This window comes from Nansenia antarctica (assembly GCF_963989245.1).
Source record: "Nansenia antarctica genome assembly, chromosome: 5".
NCBI lineage: Eukaryota > Metazoa > Chordata > Actinopteri > Argentiniformes > Microstomatidae > Nansenia > Nansenia antarctica.
The window spans coordinates 5,951,063-5,966,804 of record NC_137690.1 but is presented as its reverse complement, the minus strand read 5'-3'; the positions used below and the strand labels follow the sequence as shown (position 1 = coordinate 5,966,804).

Here is a 15,742-nt window from a genome sequence, read left to right as displayed (position 1 = left end):
CTGTAGGATGGGCGGGCTGTGTCGGCCGTGGCGGTGTGCTCCTTCCTGTGCTTCTGTCGTCTCTTCACCACAGCCGAGGCGGCCGTCTACATGTTCAGTATGAAGCGCTGCCCCCCAGGCATCTCCCCCTCACACAAGAGGTGGGTGCTCTCCCCCCCCCCCTCCCCTCCTGGCACTAGCCCTGAATCCCCAGGCCCTTAGTCCCCAAGCACCTAGCCCTTAGCCCCCAAGCACCTAGCCCTTAGCCCCCAAGCACCTAGCCCTTAGTCCCCAAGCACCTAGCCCCTAGTCCCCAAGCACCTAGCCCCTAGTCCCCAAGCACCTAGCCCCTAGTCCCCAAGCACCTAGCCCTTAGTCCCCAAGCACCTAGCCCCTAGTCCCCAAGCACCTAGCCCTTAGCCCCCAAGCACCTAGCCCTTAGCCCCCAAGCACCTAGTCCCCTCTCCCCAGGCCCTTAGCCCCCAAGCACCTAGCCCCTAGTCCCCTCTCCCTGCCCCTAGTCCCCTCTCCCTGCCCCTAGTCCTCTCCCTGTCCCTAGTCCCCTCTCCCTGCCCCTAGTCCCCTCTCCCTGCCCCTAGTCCCCTCTCCCTGCCCCTAGTCCCCTCTCCCTGCCCCTAGTCCCCTCTCCCTGCCCCTAGTCCCCTCTCCCTGCCCCTAGTCCCCTCTCCCTGCCCCTAGTCCCCTCTCCCTGCCCCTAGTCCCCCAGCCCCCTGGCCTCCAGCCTTCAGTCTCCATGTTCAGCATGAAGCCGCTGTCCCTCTTGCATCTCTCTATGTGGTTGATTGGTTGACTGAGTGAGTGTGCTGATTGTCGATTGGCCGGCCTGTGAGCGAGCGGACTGTTGATTGGCTGTTGATGTCCTTGCAGGTACATAGAGTACATGTGTGACATGATGGCGGAGGAGCCCATCATCCCCCACAGCAAGCCCATAATGATCCGCTCCATCATCATGACGCCCGTCCCTCTCTTCAACAAGCAGCGCCACGGCTGCCGGCCCTTCTGTGAGGTGTACGTCGGCGACGAGCGCGTAGCAACCACCTCCCAGGAGTACGACAGGATGAAGTAGGTTCACGCAGGCAGACACACACACACACACATTTATATACCACCACCTTCCAGGCACACACACACACACACACACATATATATATACACCATCACCTCCCATTGACTATGCTATGCCCTGGCTACAGGACTTGAACACAGCGTTCGGAAATTAGCACCGGAGCGCACACTGGGTTTCAAGTTCAAAGTCATAAGAGCGACCCAAGTAATCTGATTGGACAAGCAAGAGGCATTCTGTGAGCGCTGATCAGATTTCCGGAGCGTATTTAGGAACGCACCCTCTGCATGTCTTCCTCCAGGGACTACAGGCTGGAGGACGGCCAGGCGGAGATCCCCCTGAACGTGACGGTGCAGGGGGACGTCCTGGTGGTCATCTACCACGCCCGCTCCACCCTGGGGGGACGCCTGCAGGCTAAGGTATGTGGGTGGGCGGGGGGGTGTGGGGGGGGTTGTGGTGTTGATTCTTCAAGATGAGGATCCTGGTTAAAAAATGTTTTTTTCTATCACGACGACTGCCAATGGCCCCTGGCCTGAGCTAGATTACTCTTCCTGCTACGACTGGTGACTTGATGATTCACTTGCTTAGTCAAGTGTATCGATTGTAAGTCACTTTGGAATAAGGCGTCTGCTAAATGCCAAACATGTAAATGTAAAAATGTGTTGTTGTTGAGCAGATGGCCTCGATGAAGATGTTCCAGATCCAGTTCCACACGGGCTTCGTTCCCCGCAACGCCACCACCGTCAAGTTCAACAAGTACGTACTGCTTTATACCTCACCATATACCTCATATACCTCACCATATACCTCACCTTATACCTTATACCTCACCTTATACCTCACCTTATACCTCACATATCTCACCTTATACCTCAGTCTGACTCTGAATACTCTACCAGAATACTGTCCCACTACATAGTCCTTGGAAAGCAGTTGGTGTGCAGAAATGTAACTCTCTGTCTTCTTTCACTCTGTTACTCCCCCCTGTCTCCCCTCTCCTTCCCCTCCCCCTCTCCCTCTCTCTCCCATCCTTTCATCTCCCCTCCTTCCCTCCCCCTCTTCCCTCCCTCTATATTTTCTCCTTCCTCCCAACCCCTCCTCCCCAGGTATGATCTGGATGCGTGTGACATCCAGGAGAAGTACCCTGACCTGTTCCAGGTGAACCTGGACATCGAGGTGGAGCCCCGGGACATGCCCAGCGCCAAGAGCCCTCCCTGGGACACCTTCCACACCAAGGGCCTCAACCCCAAGATCCTCTTCTCCAGCCGCGACGAGCAGCAGGAGATCCTCACCAAGTTCGGTGGGTATGATGGGTTAGGGTTAGGGTTAGGTGATTCAGGGGGAAAGGGGATACGCTGCTGTAGATGTGACGGAGTGTTCTATCCGGTATCCAAGGAGCAGTCCACTTTGATCTCCACTGGTTGTCAACGTGAAATTGAGTCCCATGTCTATGAAACAGACGTCAAGTTGTTGTAAACAGCGGCCTGCTGCAATTTGACTTCCTCCAAGCGAGCTTCGAACTTGCGACCTCTGACTTGCCAACGCATGCGACGTCTCCTTGTGATGGTGGTCCTAAAAAAGTGTCAGTTTTACCCAGCTTATGTTTCGCTAACCCTAACCCTCCCCCTAACCCTAACCCCCTCCCCCCTTCCCCTTCCTCCCCCACAGGTAAACCGGAGCTCCCGCGTCAGCCTGGTTCTACGGCCTTCTACAACGCAGAGTCTCCCCAGCAGGAGCTGCCCCCCGAGGGGTCCACCACGGAGGCAGAGTCCCCGCAGAGCACCGACACCAACGCCAACAACTTCTTCCAGACGCTCGACTGGGACGGTACATATAGGACATCTCTACGATCACGCCGTTCTATCCCACTATCACGCCTTTCCGTCTATGATGACGCTATTCTGTCCCACTATCACGCCATTCTGAATGAATGGAGCCTTTATTGCCGGGAATTTGCTTTGCAGAATGAGATTTAAAAATCAAGAGACATCATCAAACATTATAGTTATACAGTCCACATCATCAAACATCAACATTAAACATACCAGTGTTTCCCCTACCATTGCGTCCGTAATAATTCCTCTTTCTTGGGGGAGCCGCCCCCCACAAGAAAGAGGAATTATTACGGACGTAAACACCAAACATCTGACAAGCAGGCTAAAATATCCGCGTTTTTTAACCCAACCTGAATCTGGCGAGTGGCAAGCCCATAGGCTCGTTGGTAACATTAGTCCGCCAGTAGTCTCGCATAGCCAAACCTATCTCTCCACACTTCACATAGCCAGACCTATCTCTCCACACTTCACATAGCCAGACCTATCTCTCCACACTTCACATAGCCAGACCTATCTCTCCACACTTCACATAGCCAGATCTATCTCTCCACACTTCACATAGCCAGACCTATCTCTCCACACTTCACATAGCCAGATCTATCTCTCCACACTTCACATAGCCAGACCTATCTCTCCACACTTCACATAGCCAGACCTATCTCTCCACACTTCACATAGCCAGATCTATCTCTCCACACTTCACATAGCCAGACCTATCTCTCCACACTTCACATAGCCAGACCTATCTCTCCACACTTCGGTTCGCACTGTGCCGCGCTGGAGAATAATACAATATTGTGCGCGAGTGTGTGCGCGCGACGCGACAGAGTTTTTGCCAGGTGAGATGTCTTCAGATAGAAAGTAAGCAAGTTGAAACGTTAGCAAATATAATTGCTGAGTGTTCTGACAGAGAAAGTTGTTTAAAATTGGTCGTTATTAATGTGACTTGACAATGACTATAATTCCATTGTGTAAATAGTGTCAAAGAACTAGCAAGCTAGCTAGCTCAGAGCTGATTAGATGAGCTAGTCTGCTTGCACACTTGCCAGCTAAAGAGCTAACTGGATGCACTTTATTATTTTACTTAAATTAGATATACAATCTTTCTTATTCTGCTAGAATTGGGCTTCATGGTAATACCATAATGGCATATTTACAGTACATGGACAGTGGATTGAAGCATTTGAAATGTCTGTTTTTTCTAGTTGGACATGGGTTTTTTTCAGGTGAGAGAGTAATGTCAAAATGACATTATCTGACTGCATTGCCCACAGCAATCCAAAATTCAATTATAATTATGTTAAATTGATATGGATACATTTATACCTCTTATTAGATTATAAATACTCTGGTTGTTATGTTTGCCTTTTGGTTGACAGCAAAAGAGGGAGAGAGGAGGATAGGGAGGGAGAGAAGGAGAGAGAGCAGGATGGTGTCGGCACACCAGAGAGAGAGACAGCAAGAACCAGGTGAGAAAGTGGACAGGTAGTCAAGACCACATAAGTAAGTAGCCTTGAGAACCGATGGTTCGCGAGCCTAATGGCCCATAGGGAAGGAGCCTATCTCCTGTTTCAGTAGCGTGAGGCGGCTTAATGTACAAGTTAGTACACCCCCTGGACATGACGCTGGTATGTCGCAGGGTCTTACCCCCTGGGGGGTCCATGCCACCCCCCCAAGGCAGCAAACCTAGGGGAAACACTGCATACGCATCGAAAAACATCATGAAAACATTATAAAACATCATAAAACATCATCAATATTATAAATAATCCTAACAAAATATTAAAAAGGCATCATTTGGGAGATTATGATGTAATCAAAGTTTTGTATTCTCCTGTATTCTCCTGTAGAGGGGACTGGACACCACGACGCGTCCGACAGCCAGGGGTGCGTCACCATGGACGACCAGGACGACCTCAGCGACCAATCAGAGGCGGAGTCCTACTCTTACTCCGCCCCCGGCTGCGAGCCCCTCTCCCGGGACCCCAGCGAGCCCCTCTTCGACGCCGAGTTCCAGACCATGCCCTCCGACCCCCCGCCCAGCGCCACGGCCGACCTGCTGGGCCTCAACTCCGACAGCGGCCCCCCACCCTCCTCCTCCTCCTCGGCTGCTCCTCTTCCAGCACAGCCCCCCCTGCTGGCCGCGGGGATGAAGGGCGCCTCCAGTAACAGCGACCTGCTCAACGACCTGTTCGCCCCGCCGGCACCCAGCAGCCGCAAGGGCAGCGGCAACGACCTGATCGGGAACGGGGGTGGGGCTCAGGAAGACCTCTTCTTCGGTAACCCCCCCGGTAGCTCTGCTGCGACCCCCGGCTCGGCCTCAACCACGCCCAAACGTAAGAGAGACTCCGCCAGGGTTAGACTGACTGACTGACTGCATGTCTGTCTGCTCGGGAGATAGTTACAGTGGTGATCAGTTCATCTTGTCTGCTTTTCTGCTCAATGCATGTTTTTTTTTAATGCTAATTTAGCCTTTGTCAGTGAAGTTGACTACTGTATAGGCTACTAGGGATGTAACGATACACTCAACTCACGATTCGATACGATTCACGATACTGGGTTCACGATACGATTTTATCACGATTCTTTTAACAAAATGAGACTGCAGACAGATTATGACAAAAAAAAGTTGATTTGATTTATTTCTCTGACAAAAACTACAAAATACTTTATTTTCTTAAATTATCCCTTTTTATTCCTGAGGTAGGGTATAACTGCAAAACACAACCTATGCAATGAATATTATTCCCTGTTCCTTTTTTTATTATAAAAACGAAAGCAAAGTCAAAAGTAGATTATGCTTGTTTAAAAGGAGTATCGTGATTCATTTTTCATCTCACCGATTTGAATCGTCACATATTTGTATCTATAATTAACTGTCTCGTGATGCATTGTTACATCCCTACTGTATACAGTACTCTCAGTACTCCTCAGTACTGTACAGTACTCCGTCCTCCCCTCCAACATGCGTCTCTCCTGTTGTTTGCCCTCCAGCCATGAACGACCTGTTCGACCCGTTCGGGATGGCCTCTGGCCCGGGGTCAGGGGTCGGAGCGTCGCGGCACCAGTCCGGACCGGACCTGTTTGGGGACCTGCTGAGTTCTGACAGCGGCAACACCAACCCTCCACCCACCTCCAACACCAGCCTCTTCAACCTCAGTAAGACCCCTAACCCCAACTCCACCCTCCAACACTAACCCCAACCCCACCCTCCAACACTAACCCCAACACTAACCCCAACCCCACCATCCAACACTAACCCCAACTCCACCCTCCAACACTAACCCCAACCCCACCCTCCAACACTAACCCCAACCCCACCCTCCAACACTAACCCCAACCCCACCCTCCAACACTAACCCCAACCCCACCCTCCAACACTAACCCCAACCCCACCCTCCAACACTAACCCCAACCCCACCCTCCAACACTAACCCCAACCCCACCATCCAACACTAACCCCAACCCCACCATCCAACACTAACCCCAACCCCACCCTCCAACACTAACCCCAACCCCACCCTCCAACACTAACCCCAACTCCACCCTCCAACACTAACCCCAACCCCACCCTCCAACACTAACCCCAACCCCACCATCCAACACTAACCCCAACCCCACCATCCAACACTAACCCCAACCCCACCATCCAACACTAACCCCAACCCCACCCTCCAACACTAACCCCAACCCCACCCTCCAACACTAACCCCAACTCCACCCTCCAACACTAACCCCAACTCCACCCTCCAACACTAACCCCAACCCCACCCTCCAACACTAACCCCAACCCCACCATCCAACACTAACCCCAACCCCACCCTCCAACACTAACCCCAACCCCACCCTCCAACACTAACCCCAACCCCACCATCCAACACTAACCCCAACCCCACCATCCCACACTAACCCCAACCCCACCATCCAACACTAACCCCAACCCCACCATCCAACACTAACCCCAACCCCACCCTCTAACACTAACCCCAACCCCACCCTCCAACACTAACCCCAACCCCACCATCCAACACTAACCCCAACTCCACCCTCCAACACTAACCCCAACCCCACCCTCCAACACTAACCCCAACCCCACCATCCAACACTAACCCCAACCCCACCCTCCAACACTAACCCCAACCCCACCCTCCAACACTAACCCCAACCCCACCCTCCAACACTAACCCCAACCCCACCCTCCAACACTAACCCCAACCCCACCCTCCAACACTAACCCCAACCCCACCCTCCAACACTAACCCCAACCCCACCCTCCAACACTAACCCCAACCCCACCCTCCAACACTAACCCCAACCCCACCCTCCAACACTAACCCCAACCCCACCATCCAACACTAACCCCAACCCCACCCTCCAACACTAACCCCAACTCCACCCTCCAACACTAACCCCAACCCCACCCTCCAACACTAACCCCAACCCCACCCTCCAACACTAACCCCAACCCCACCCTCCAACACTAACCCCAACCCCGCCATCCAACACTAACCCCAACCCCACCATCCAACACTAACCCCAACCCCACCCTCCAACACTAACCCCAACCCCACCCTCCAACACTAACCCCAACCCCACCCTCCAACACTAACCCCAACCCCACCCTCCAACACTAACCCCAACCCCACCCTCCAACACTAACCCCAACCCCACCCTCCAACACTAACCCCAACCCCAGTTCCAACACTAACCCCAACCCCACCCTCCAACACTAACCCCAACCCCACCCTCCAACACTAACCCCAACCCCACCCTCCAACACTAACCCCAACCCCACCATCCAACACTAACCCCAACCCCACCATCCAACACTAACCCCAACCCCAGTTCCAACACTAACCCCAACCCCACCCTCCAACACTAACCCCAACCCCACCCTCCAACACTAACCCCAACCCCACCATCCAACACTAACCCCAACCCCACCCTCCAACACTAACCCCAACCCCACCCTCCAACACTAACCCCAACCCCACCCTCCAACACTAACCCCAACCCCACCCTCCAACACTAACCCCAACCCCACCCTCCAACACTTAGAACCCTCATGATGTCATATAAAGTATGCAGTTCCAGAGGTCTACTCATGGAACGTTGTTGTGTGTCGACAGACAAGCTGACCAACGACCCCCCCAAGATGACCTCATCTGCCAGCCAGCCGGACCTGCTGGGGGGGTGGGACAACTGGGCCTCGGGGGGCACCAGCACCATGGGTGCTGCCTCTAGCAAACCAGCCTTCACAGGTACGTGTGTGTGTGTGTGTATGTATGTGTGTCTGTCTGTGTGTGATGGGGTGTTTATTGGGGTGTTTGTGTTTGTGTCTGTGTCTGTGTCTGTGTCTGTGTCTGTGTCTGTGTGTGTGTGAGTGAGAGATGGGGTGTTTATTGGGGTGTGTGTGTGTGTGTGTGTGTGTGTGTGTGTGTGTGTGTGTGAGATGGAGTGTTTATTGGGGTATGTGTGTGTATTGGGTAGGGATGCTCCGATCTGGATTTTTGGGGCCGATACCGATCACCGATTTTTTTCCTCAAGATCAACCGATACCGATACCGATTTTTTTTTAAATACATAACTGTAGGCCTACTGACTGGATAGCCTACATATTTTTTGCTTTTTAGACAAAAGTTTTGATCCATTAGGCACCAAGCAAACGCAGACCCATTTTTATGGCATAGTAAAAGTCTGGCCTATCACCCAGTTAGGGCCTGAAGCCCAAGTCAGTCGATATGGCTGTATAAAAGACATCATAAACGTGGCCTTCATGGTTTACATACTGTTACGTCCTCCTATGTTTTCTGTTCAGTTATCTGTCTTCCCCAGGAAAAAAAAAAAAAAAAAAAAACGGTTTTTGCGATCGGCCATTTTTGCCGATCACCGATCGAGTCACTTGGAGTGAAATCGGCCGATTTAAATCGGTGGCCGATAAATCAGAGCATCCCTAGTATTGGGGTGTGTATGTGTTTCTGCATTAGAGTGTGTGTGTGTGTATGTGAGCCTGCCTGTGTGTGTCCTTATGATGAACCCAGTAACAACATAAACGTTCCTCTCATGTTTCTCATCATGTGGTGTTTCCTGCTCTCCTCCTCTCCTGCTCTCCTCCTCCAGCTCCTGGAGTGGCCTCCTTCTCCAAGGCCAAGTCCCAGAGCTTCGACCCATTTGCAGACCTGGGGAACCTGGGTTCCCCTCTACCTGGTAAGACTCCTCCACACACACACACACACACACACACACACACACACACACACACACACACACACACACATTGATGCAGGTAATGCCCCACACACACTCCACCATGCAGGGTGGGTCTCACACACACACACACACACACACACACACACTACACCATGCAGGGTGGGTCTCACACACATACACACACACACACACACACACTACACCAGGGGTGCCCAATACGTCGATCGCGATCGACCGGTCGATCGCAAAGGTAGTATGGGTAGATCGCATGGCATTGAACAAACCCCCCCCCCCCAAAAAAAAAAGTTCGCCTATCATCCATCCTCACTATGGCTTTTGCCACTTGATTGACGTACAGGTAAGCCAGTCTGCGATCTGATCTTTTCACCTAACACACGGTTCACCACACATGCGCAGTCAACAGCGCCAACTAGGCCTACAAAATACAAAATACCGGCGAGACTAATTAACTAGTTAGCCTTCCAATTTCTACTATTTACTATTTAGTACTAAAGAAAGGGTATACAAATGAGTGGGGAAGCTGGACCAAGTAAGAAACCAATAACGTACAACTTCCATCCAGAATGGGAGGAGGACTTTTTTTACACGATGTGATATTGGAAGTGCGTCTGTCTGATCTGCAAATCTACTATGGCTATTTCGAAGAAGGGAAATGTGGCAAAAGAGCGAAAACGTACGGCTGTAACGATAGCTTCTTATCGCGTCAGTCACGTTCTTGTTAAACACAAGAAGTCATTCAAAGACGGCGAAATTGTGAAAAAAGCGTTTCTCGAGGCTGCAGATTGCATTTTCGATGACAGATCCACAGTGGCTGATGACACCTTGCAAGCCTGCCTACACCTTGCAACCAGCTCCTACAGCCCTGACTACTAGAAACTAGCTGCCTCCTCCCAGTGCCAGGTCTCCCACTAAGGTAGAGAAATGCATTTATTTCACTCCTTTCAAACTAGGGAATTACCTGTTTTGTATCTGGTTTACTTTTCTGTTTGTTGGATCAGTAGTTGGCTATGGTACTGCAGACTGGCTGTCAGTGTGTGAGTGAGAGAGGGTTTGTGCTATGGCTCCCTATGCAGACTGGCAAGTGTGTGTGTGTGTGTGTGTGTGTGTGTGTGTGTGTGTGTGTCTGTGTCTGTGTCTGTGTCTGTGTGTGTGTGTGTGTGTGAGAGAGTGAGAATAGCAAAGAGGGAGGGTTTGTGATGGTCTTCTCCTGTGTGGCTGTGTGACAGAGAGAGAGAAAGTGTATTGTGAGTTTACTATGCAGGCTGGGAACTGTGTGTGTGTGTGTGTGTGTGTGTGTATGTGTGTGTTTGTAGTACGTGCGTGTACGTTTGCGATGTTGAAACTAGACTGGTAGATCTTGGCAGACTGGCTACTTGAAAAGTAGATATTGGTTCAAAAAAGTGTGGGCACCCCTGCACTACACCATGCAGGGTGGGTCTCACACACACACACACACACACACACACACACACACACTACACCATGCAGGGTGGGTCCCCTACAGAGTTTACTATCTAAACACACCACACATTCTTATCACTCCTGGGGTTGTGGTCAGAGAGATGAAACGTTCCTGTTAGCAGATAGAAATGTAACCTATAGACCAGACATGACTCCCTCTCCTACATGACAGACTCTCTCATACCTTTAAAGTTATACAGTCCATATCAGAGGAGGCTGGCGGAGGTAGAAATCGGAGGACGGGCTTGTTGTAATGTGTGGAAAGGAATGAGCCTCAATGAGGAATGGTATCAAACACATGTTTAAAACAATTCCTCTTTTTCCAATGAGCACGTCCTCCTCCGATTTCTACCTCCACCAGCCTCCCCTGGTCCATATCTCTCTATAGGGCTTTCTCCTCGGCTGCTTCCAGGCTGTGGAATGCTCTCCCTGACCACCTAAGGGCACCACAGTCTGTGGATGCTTTTAAACGACCTTAAAACCTACCTTTTTAATAGAGCCTTTTTTTTTTTTTTTTCTTCTTTCTTCTTGTTTTTAATCTGTAGCACTTTGAGATTTCTTTATGTAAAGTGCATTACAAATAACATTTATTATTATTATTATTATTATTATTATTATAGATAGATAGATCTATATCTATTAGGGGTGTAACGGATCTCAGAAATTCCGTGATCCGTTCGGATCGCCCTCCACGGTTCGGAACGCATGTGTACCGCGGATCAATTGCAAAATGTTAACAAGTAATAATATTACTTAATATCTTACTTAATATCTCTTGTAAATCACAATGTAGAGTTGCCATGAAAAGATAGACGCGACAGTTGCGGGCTTTGTTTTACTCTAAAGCGCAATGATAGGTTGATAATGCGAAAGAAAAAGAATCCGTTGTTTGCTCACTACACGTGAAGCTGGGAATCCACAACAACAAGGCTGCGTTCGTAAATCCGCTCTGGAATCTGATCAGCGTTCAAGGAACGCCTCTTGTCCAATCAAATTACTTGGTCCCTTTATGACGTCGGACCCAGTGTGCGCTCCGGCGCTCTCAAAGCGAATTTACGAACGCGGCCCAAGTGTATCATGTTACGTTGTTCGGCGGAGAAGAACTCTAAATGCCTCCCTCGTCATTTAAATCCCATGTATGGGAGCACTTTGGCTTCTCTGTCAACTATGACGGGAGGCACGAAAAAGGTAGCTCGACAACTTCTGATAATGTAGGCATTTTTTTCATACCATGTTCAAAATAAGGGTTCACTTTATTATTTAGTTAAAAGTGGCATAAAACATGTTTATTCATCTGCTTTAAAGAGCCCAGTGACTCACTGCTGCAACCAGGCACCTCCTCCCTCTCTCCTATCATTTAAATTGAGTGTATTTCAGTATAATTATGTAATGTTTGAGTGTAGAATGTTATATATATATATATATATATGTATGTATATATATATACACTGTATATATATTACCAGTTTTGACATCTTGAATGTTGTTGGTTTTTGTCACATAGTGAAAGTGGTGTTTTTACAGAATTCAAGGAAAAAGCAGTTTTTATAAAAACAAAAATGTTTTGTGTTGATCCGAAAAATGATCCGATCCGTGACTCAAAAACCATGACACGATCCGATCCGTGAGTTAGGTGATCCGTTACACCCCTAATATCTATATGTTACGGTACATGTGGGAAAACTAGGGTTAGGGTTAGGTGCTAGGGTGCTACGGTTAGGGTTAGGGGTAGGGTTAGGGTTAGGGTTAGGATTAGGGTTAGGGTTAGACATGCCAGCATGTACCAAGTCGACGTAGCACCTAACCCTAACCCTAGTTTTCCCGCATGTACCGTCTTCCCACTTGTACCGTAACATATATATCACATTCTGCAACGTCTGCTCTGCTGTTCTATTCTCCTCTAGGCTCCTCCAGTGGCAGCTTCAACTCCAAGTCCTCCTCCTCCTCCTCCTCCTCCAAGCCCTCTGGCCAGCCCTGGCAGGGTGGGCGCCCCGCAGCGGGCCAGAGCAAGCCCTGGATGCCCCCCGCCGCCGCCGCCGCCCCCGCCCCCAAGCTTGCACCTCCCCAGTCCGCCAAGCCCAACTACAACCTCAACTTCAGCGTGATCGGGGGCCGAGAGGACAGAGGGGTCCGGGGGCCAGGGTTCGGTAAGGAAAACACCCTGCTGATGTCTTAGTTTAGTTTAGATTATTAGTTGATCATTTCGTGGACAGTGGTCCACATTAACACTAGAACAGCCATGAGGGGTGTTACCACTGTGAGTAAAACATTTTTTTATATCTTTGCACTCAATCAAATTTCAGGACCCTCCTTTCATGACCTTTCCTAGATATGTGCGTTCTACCACCCAGTATCCTTACATTTTTTAAATCACATCAGGATCACGCAACATAAAGCTATTTATATTGCTATTCATTTTTACTGTGTAGGAGGCAGGCTAATTTACAAGCGGCCAACTAGTGGTCGTTGTGTGTAAATAGCAGCTTGAGCATTGTAAAGAAGCGGCTCTTTTAGTAGGTAAAAAAGGCATGGCTGTTCTAGTGTTAATTAACTGCAGTAAAAGGAGCAGCATTAGCCTACGTGGCTACATTTCCAACTGTAGTCCCTGTGAGAAAAATGTCTTTAACACAATAATCATGTTACAATGTTTATTGAATCTAACAGTCCCCGGTCTGAGCAGTGCTTTCTTTTTATTATTGACGTTGTTCTAGCTGATTTTATGTATTCATGTCTGGGTTTCCGTTAACCGGTAATTACCGGTCTTTGTCCGATAAAATCTGTTGAAGTCCGACATATGTAAACCTCTTCGGTCATAATGTCCGGTGAAAATAATTCCCTTTAAGCACAATTTGAATACAATTTGCTAAAATTAATTTATCACATATTCTGATTCCTTCTACATTAAAAAAGACGAATATATAGGCTATATGTTTTCTTTTATTATTAATGTGTAGACTAGCCTATGCGATGAACAAACAGCGGCAGGGTTGCCAGATGGGATTGACAATTTACAGCCTAACTAGTCCGCTAAATAACCGCTAAACCCAGTAGCCCATTCGGCGGTAACCCGCCCCATCTGGCAACCCTGTCTCTCAACGGCGCGAGTAGTTTAGTCAGTTAATTTAGTTTGATCTAGTCTAAATAAACCATTAGATTAGGATTGATTAGATTAGGTTGACAATACCACACTACATTTGAGTTTAGGGATATCAATGTTATATATTTGTGTATGTTTTATCTTTATGTATTAAATGTTATAATTGTTCCACATTTGAGACCTGTCTTCCCCCCACTCAGTTATTCAGTCGGTGTCCATCATTTTAGTTCAATTTAGTCTATCTATAGTGTTAGAATTTAATTTGTGCCACTAAATTGAAATAGTCCACGGGTGTGTATCCCCCCGATACATCCTCCTCATTCTCATACTCCCGAGTCCGAGTAAGTATGATTTGACAGGCAGCTAGACTTAATGCCTTCCCAATCAGCGAGACGTGGTTATAGAAATTACGTTTTTTTATTGATAAAAAGGGTAAAACTGGAAAGAGAATATAGAAAACTTACATTACTGTCGTGAAACTATTTAACACACTTCAGTTAACGTAATGTGGAGTCCGTTCATTGATCGATCGATGCAGTCCGTTCAAATAGCCATCAAAAGCTAAACTAGGCATACTTAAAATTACCAATTACATCCTCAAATCCCATTAATGCAATTGAAATAAACAACTTAGCCTACAGTCGTAATTCAGCCCTGGACAGTAGCGCATGCGAATCATGAAAGCCTATATTATTATATAGTTTGCATCTAATCGTATCGGATGAGAAATAGCCATTAAATGGCATATATAGGCTACACAACAGCTAATCACCGCGACAAACACCTATATTATATTTGAATATGATGACCGGAATTTCTCCCGTTTGTCCGACACATTGAAATCTTTCCGGACACTTTGACCGGCACCAATTTTTTCTAACGGAAACCCTGATTCATGTATGCCGTTTGTTTAAACGAGATGGTGCACACCGAATCAACGCTTCGCATTGATGTTTGCTTCGGTATAGAAACCTCACAATCTCATCTGTTTCCTACCATGTCTCTCCCTGCCAGGGGAGGCTGCTGGAGGTCGAAATCGGAGGACGGGCTCATTGTAATGCATGGAATGGAATGTCGAATGGTATCAAACGTGCGTGCTTTGCTACCGTTCCTCATTCCATTCCACGCATCACAATGAGGCTGACATGAGATGTCTACCTCCACCAGCCTTCCCTGCTCCCACTACCCCCCTGTACTGTACTGTCTCTACTGTAAATTAAAAAGAAAATCTGTAGCATAAAATGTAGCATTGTGACTGCCAATGGCCCCTGGTCCTAGCATACTTGTTCTTACAATGACCGATGGATAGATGATTCACTTCCTTAGACAAATGTATTTGTTGTAAGTCGCTTTGGATAAAGGCGTCTGCTAAATGCCAAACATGTAAATATGAATGTACGTGTCTTGTTGACTGATGGTGACGTTGTCTGTGTGCCTGTGGTCTCAGGTCCCAAGCCCAAGGTGAAGGAGGATGACTTTGAGGACCTGCTGTCCACTCAGGGGTTCGCCTCCAAGCCAGACAGGAGAGGCCCCAGAACCATCGGAGACATGAGGAGACAGGAAGTCACCAAGGACATGGACCCTCTCAAGCTACAGGTCTGTAGTTCTCTCTTTAACCTTTGACCCGCTAAACCAGGAAGTCCCCCGACTTATAGGCTCAAACTCCTATTGGGGTGTTTTCCCGCTCACCGGTTAATCTTAGTCCTAGACTAAGTCACACTTTTCAATGGAAAAATCTTGTTTTGAAGATTTTAGTTTAGGACTAGGCTTAATTTTATATTTTATATTTTTTGGGCATTTAGCAGACGCCTTTATCCAAAGCGATTTACAGCAAATACATTTGACTAAGTAAGGGAATCAACTATCCATCAGTCATAGCAGGAAAAAGTAATCTATGCTCGGGCCTATGCATTGGCAGTCGTAATGCGTAATGCCTAGTGTCAAATGACTTTTAGTCTAGGACTAGTCTTAATCTGTGTCTAGTTCATTTTAGTCTAGGACTAGTCTTAATTGGTGTCTAGTTCATTTTAGTCTAGGACTAGTCTTAATCTGTGT

The 15,742-nt window shown here is 48.5% G+C and overlaps 1 protein-coding gene across 1 annotated transcript in view; it reads left to right on the top strand.

Moving 5' to 3' along the window:
* gak (cyclin G associated kinase) overlaps positions 1–15,742 on the top strand; it is a gene marked incomplete at its 5' end in the record, with an annotated part of 45,889 nt that overhangs the window by 28,951 nt on the left and 1,196 nt on the right. The window contains 12 exons of the mRNA XM_080532243.1: positions 7–140; positions 868–1,062; positions 1,365–1,482; positions 1,740–1,819; positions 2,170–2,363; positions 2,732–2,890; positions 4,749–5,234; positions 5,893–6,057; positions 8,028–8,159; positions 9,019–9,105; positions 12,495–12,737; positions 15,135–15,283. Coding sequence (XP_080388369.1) covers positions 7–140; positions 868–1,062; positions 1,365–1,482; positions 1,740–1,819; positions 2,170–2,363; positions 2,732–2,890; positions 4,749–5,234; positions 5,893–6,057; positions 8,028–8,159; positions 9,019–9,105; positions 12,495–12,737; positions 15,135–15,283 — 2,142 coding nt within the window. The remainder of the gene's footprint in view (positions 1–6; positions 141–867; positions 1,063–1,364; positions 1,483–1,739; positions 1,820–2,169; positions 2,364–2,731; positions 2,891–4,748; positions 5,235–5,892; positions 6,058–8,027; positions 8,160–9,018; positions 9,106–12,494; positions 12,738–15,134; positions 15,284–15,742) is intronic.